Source organism: Mus pahari, chromosome 1, assembly GCF_900095145.1.
Source record: "Mus pahari chromosome 1, PAHARI_EIJ_v1.1, whole genome shotgun sequence".
Classification (NCBI taxonomy): domain Eukaryota; kingdom Metazoa; phylum Chordata; class Mammalia; order Rodentia; family Muridae; genus Mus; species Mus pahari.
Genome location: NC_034590.1, coordinates 113068742 through 113074741, shown reverse-complemented (window position 1 = coordinate 113074741; position 6000 = coordinate 113068742). Strand labels below are relative to the sequence as shown.

Below are 6000 nucleotides of genomic sequence, written 5' to 3'. Positions count from 1 at the left end.
ATGGATGGGTGGATGGATGGATGGATGGATGGATGGGTGGGTGGGTGGATGGATGGATGGATGGATGGATGGATGGATGGGTGGATGGATGGATGGATGGATGGATGGATGGATGGGTGGGTGGATGGATGGATGGGTGGGGGGTGTGGACCTGCCACCACGACTCCTGTCCCAAGGAGTTTCTTTCTCTATTACTCTCCATCTTCTTCCTTTCTCTTTTCTTTTTAAATATTTATGTTATGTATATGAGTACACTGTTCCTGTCTTCAGACTCACCAGAAGAGGGCATCGGATCCCATTACAAATCGTTGTGAGCCACCATATGGCTGCTGGGAATTGAACTCATGACCTCTGAAAGAGCAGCTAGTGCTTTTAACCACTGAGCCATCTCTCCAGCCCCAATAAAAAAATATTTTTTAAAAGTCGGTTTAAACTACCCCTATTAACAGACAAAGAGGAAATACTATGTGATCATCACTAATGTGATGGGCATATGCAAACCTCACTTCTGAGGTTGGCAAAGACTCGTGGCCTCTCTACCCTACCACACTGCCTTTTGTGATAGCCTATTGTTTTACCACACTGCCAAGGCCTTCTGTTTTTTTGTTTTGTTTTGTTTTTTGTTTTTTTTGGGGGGGGGGTTCGAGACAGGGTTTCTCTGTATAGCCCTGGCTGTCCTGGAACTCACTTTGTAGACCAGGCTGGTCTCGAACTCAGAATTCCACCTGCCTCTGCCTCCCAAGTGCTGGGATTAAAGGCGTGCGCCACCACTGCCCAGCTTGCCAAGGCCTTCTTTAGGATAGAACCACAAAGATGGGCACAGCTGTCTTATCCCAGACTTACAGGGAAAATGCTTTTTTCTCTGGTCTACAAAGGGAGTCTGGGACAGCCAGGGCTATTACACAGAGAAACTCTGTCTCAAAAAACCACCACCACCACACACACACACACACACACACACACACACACACACACACACACACACACAGATTGGTTCTAGAGAGGTGTAGTGGTGTACATCTTTAACCCCAGCACTTGGGAAGCAGGGACAGGATCCAGGACAGCCAGAGCTACAGAGTGAGACACTGCCTCAAAAACTATAATAATTTAAAAGAAGATTCGTTTTACTTTATTTATATGTGTGTATGCTTGTGTCTGTGTGAATGACTATGTTGCACACCAGTGTGAAGCATTCATAGAAGCCAGGAGAGGATATCGGATCCCTTGAAGCTAGATTTATAGGTGTTTGTGTGCTGTCCGATATGGGAGCTGGGTTCCAGCTTCCGAGCCTAAGGACTGAGCAGTGAGTGTTCATCATTGCTCAGCTCCTGTATTTGCATATATATATATATGCAATGACCCATAGAGAGATACACAGATTCTCTGGGTTCCTTTAAGAGGAGGAGAGAACACGTTATTTTACAGTTAAAGGTCTGAGTGGGTGGTTGCTGGGAGCATCAGGCTCTCACTTAGAGCGTTGGCGGGTCATAAGGGCTCAGAGCTACCTGTGAACATCCGCAGGGCACATCAGAAGGCAATTTCCTCCTGGCTATCAGATTGCCCTGTGGTAATTGGGTGAGACAAGTGAATGCCAAGGAGATGAACTGAGTCACAGGTTGCCTTTGTATTTAGGTTGGCTCTTTTTTTTTTTTTTTAAGATTTTATTTATTTTATGTATATGAGTACACTGCAGCTGTCTTCAGACACACCAGAAGAGGGCATCAGATCACATTACAGATGGTCATGAGCTACCATGTGGTTGCTGGGATTTGAACTCAGGACCTCTGGAAGGGCAGCCACTGCTCTTAACTGCTGAGCCATCTCTCCAGTCCCCTCGGTTGGCTCTTGAGGAGAGCTTTACAGGTCATCTGTATAGCAGCAAAGACAGTCTTGCTATGTAGCCCTGGTTGGCCCTCAATTTCCTGTGTAGATCAGTCTGACCTCCAACTTGTGATATCCCTCCTGCCTCAGCCTCCAAAGTGCTGGGATTACAGATGTGTCCCACCACATCCCGTCCTTCATGATGTGTAACAAACTGTCCACACAGAATTCCCTCCCAGGTTAGAAATCTATTCACACTGGCCTCATAGCTCCAATAGGTGAAGAAACTCGGAGGCCCAGCCAGCGTGACTGATGTACCTGATGCTCAGCAGTGGTGGTGTCAGGGCCTGTCCTTCGGCTTCTGCGATGCTCAGAGTACCCGCTAGGTGAGCCCTGAAGAACCTGAGCTGCCCAGATGCCCAGGCCTGGTAGACAGAAGCCCCAGCCCTGTCTCCAAATGAGTTAGCAGGTGGCTGGGCAGTTAATGGCCTGGAAGAAGCTGTCTGCAGGAGGTACCTAGGAGATGCTGAGTAAGGATGTTTGGCAGCTTCCTGTGGGGAGGTAGGTAGACCCAGTCTCACCAAAGGCAGGAGAGCCAAAGAGACAGATGGGGCCTCCCCATGGAGCTAGCAGGGTCTGGCAGGGTACCATCTTCATTAGTGCCTTATTATATGATAGGGCTGTTTAGAGTATGCACAGGGAAGGGGGCCAACTTCTCACCCAGCACAGAACAGTCACTCTGGAGTCGAGTTGGGGGCTGTTTCCCACATCACATATTCCCTCCTTGCTCTCGGTGGCTGCAAAATTCTCTTGGTGCCACACTTTGGCAGGGTGAAGTTAGATAAACTGATGGAACAAAACAGGAGAGGAAGATGACCCGGGGACAGATCCTCTCTCACATAGGGCTGGGCTAGCCCAGGACACACACTGCCACTAGACAACCTTCACCCCGTCATTGCCATCACACCATCATCATCACCATCAGCGATACTGTTACCATGAGCACCATCACCATATCACCACCATCATCAAAACTATCACCACCATCAACATCACCACCACCACCACCACCATCATCATCATCCCCACCACTCCTCCCCTAAGGCATGCCCACTGCCTGCCAAGGACAAATGCTAGCTCAAGTGATCATGGAGTCAGGATCCATGCCTCTAACTTGATACTGTCATGAGTACCCAAGAACTCTGCTAGGTGTCCAGGCAATGCTAAATAGAGGAAAGGAAAGGGCGAGAAGTAGCGAGAAGAGGAAGGGACAGAGAAGAACAGCAAGGAAGAAGTGGGAAAATAGAGAGGGATTAAGGAAGGGAGATAGGGAGGGAGGCAGCACAGGCTGCTGCTGTCAGACAAAGCAGAGGACAGGCAGGGACCTACAGGTGTCCTCTTGGTAGATGCTAGGACCCCAGCCACAGCTACTGGATTCAGGATGCCCTAGAAACCCAAGAACACCCAGGACGGACAAAGGGAGCATCTCACGCTGCTTCCCGTGACCCGCACGTCCATAAAGCAGCCTCCTTCTGCCACAGTATCCCCAAGTACGCATGCATAGATACAAAGCCCCCATCTGCACAAGTCCTCCCCCTAGTGGCCAGGACAAGCCAGGGAGCCACACCTATGCTCTGGGCAGCAGCCCCCCCCCCTCCGTCTAGGAGGAGCATCTGAGAGTCGGGTGAGAGAGCTCATCTAATGTTTTCTAATCTAGTGTTCTAGCTCGTCTAGTGTTTACTAATGACTTCGGTACCATAAACTTCACTCATCTCTTTCCAAAGGTCACTCCTCTTGACCCTTACAAGATAGGTCAACTGAGGCACAGTCTGTGTTCTGCCGGCAGGTGGCCTCTAAGGCTTTCTGTTTCCTCTTTGAGGTATACAGAGCAGATAAGCCCGCCAGACTGCCACACTGAACAACCTCTGCTGCCAAGATCCTGTGGCCTGACCACTCTTCCCTGTGCCCTCGGGTTCAGTGCCCTGGAGTCTGTGCCAGGGACAGAGCTAAAAGAAAGCTAAAAGTGAGTCCTTGCCACAGATAGACATACAAAGGCAGCTACCCACACTGGAGAGCCAGGGACGGTTTTGCTGATGTAAGTACAGCAGAGAGATACTAAGATTGTCCAACTGCCCCCACCCCCACAACCACCCCGAGAAGCCTTTCAGGAGCAGACATGGTGTTTCTGTCCAAATAGGCCTCCTGGGCAGCTACAGGAGAGGAAGAAGGACAGCCTACGCAAGGGAAAGGGAAAAGAGGAAAGGGCCGGGGGGGGGGGGGGGGGGGGGGGGGGGGAGGGGGACTTGGGCGTGGTGGTGGGAGGAGCCGATGTCCACACAGTACAAACAGCAAAACAATACAGAAGACGGGCCACTCTCCCTCTCTGTGCCTTAGGCTTTGTCCCTGGAGGAGAAAGGCCATAGAGATGCTGGGGGCCTGTCAGCGAGGCCTTTGGTGTTTGTTAAGGAACCATGTCTCCTCCCGCATCCCCTACTCAAATCAGCCGCAGAAGAGACAGCCCTGGTGTTAGGTAAGAGCAGATCTCACCAAGGCACTTCCTGCTGCAGCCAGGTCGGGCTGGGTGCCCAGAAGAAGGTTGCAGGGGACCCTGCTGGAGGGGACAGCTGTCCTCAAACACCACACACGAGACCGTTGTGGGTCACTGGTTGTAAGTCTCTGGGTTGCGTCCCTACAGTAAGACCCTCAGCTCTGGGTCGCGTGCTCCACGTGCCCTCTGCGCAGCGCTACACTTGCCCGTGACTGCCATCCCGCCAGGAAGAGCCTCCACTGGAGGCGGGGCAGTCGAGTCCTGCTTGCCATTGGCTCTAAGCGTCTAGTTAGAGGCGGGGCCAGCTCACTTGGTGGCCCAACCCACTGGAGATAGCAGAGCTGAGTGTGGCGAACTGAGGACCAGCCCGGAGGAGATTTCTGCCCTGTGCCCTCATGCCGTGCTGCACGGTGAGTGTGCACCCCCCCCCCAAAAAAAACAACCCACCCCGAGCAGCCTTGCCCTATCCCTGAGTCCACACTGCTGAGATTCACTGGGCATCCGAGGGTCTGGAGTCATGCAGGGAGGAGTCTGGAGACCCTGTAGGGGTTCCTGCTGACTTCGAAGTTTCTCCAGAGTTGCACCTGGTCTCCTGACCCGGAAGTCGGAGGGGTACCTTAGGTCTGCTCTCCCCGCCCCCTTCGCCCCCCATAGTTCTCGGCCTCAAAGACTGATAGCGGGGCGTGATGGGAGCGGGCGGCTGGTTCCAGCAGCCCTGAGGTGTCTTGGACAGGATGCTGCATTGCACCCACGAACAGTGTCCTGATGACTCGTCTGGGTGGCTCCTGCTACCACCCACGGCCAGCACTACTGCCAGAGGGTTGAGGGGGTGGCATACACTTCCTGAGCAGGGAAGCCCAACAGGCTGGTCAGAAGTGTGTCTTACACCCTATGTCTCCTCCCAGAGGGAGACTTCCAGCTTAGCTCACTCGAAGAAGAAAGGGGCTGTTTCTCAATTCCTAACTTAGTAGCGCATTGGTGAGATTTGGGGCAATACTGGGGTGCTCTTTAGACATATCTCCCTATGACAGGAACTGGCCAAGAACTTGGCTAGATCCATGCTAGGTACAGACAGGGTCCCGGGGGCCACCTGGGAGTCAGTAGACTGACTTGCCCAGGTTGAGGCTATCTAGGGCGCTGGGCTCCTAGGACACTGGGCTCCTAGGACACTGGCTGGTGCAGGCTCCCTAGGGAAGCCTATGGGTCATGACCCTTTTAGAAGTTACATATCGGATATTCATAGCAGTAGCAAAACTGGTTATTAAGTAGCAACTGAATGTTATGGTTGGGAGGGTCACTGAAACCTGAGGAACTTTGTTAAAGGGTTGCAGCTTCAGGGAGGTTGAGAATCACTGCCTTAGAGGGAAATCAGCCTTGTGCCTGATAGGAAGGGGCACACTGCCCCTTCCCTGCCCTGTTCGTTGGCCTGATATCTCAGTGCCCACATTGTGTGGGGAGAGGCAGTATCAGCTTTAGAGATGACTCCTGAGAGAGGAGGGGCTCTAAGAGCACATCATGTAGAGTAAGGTTGGCCCACGGCCTTCAGTGCTGGTCAGTGTAGGGAGGCTGGGGTCACACAAGAGCTACCAAGGAAGGAGCAGGTGCCAGTGGCTCTTACCTCCCACTGCCGC

At 52.4% G+C, this 6000-nt stretch overlaps 1 protein-coding gene across 1 annotated transcript in view; it reads left to right on the top strand.

The window, feature by feature from the left end:
- Window positions 1-4760: 4760 nt before the first annotated feature.
- Window positions 4761-6000, top strand: part of Osbpl5 (oxysterol binding protein like 5) — a 71031-nt gene continuing 69791 nt past the window's right edge. Inside the window, exon 1 of the mRNA XM_029541003.1 lies at window positions 4761-4779. Coding sequence (XP_029396863.1) covers window positions 4765-4779 — 15 coding nt within the window. The 5' untranslated portion in view covers window positions 4761-4764. The remainder of the gene's footprint in view (window positions 4780-6000) is intronic.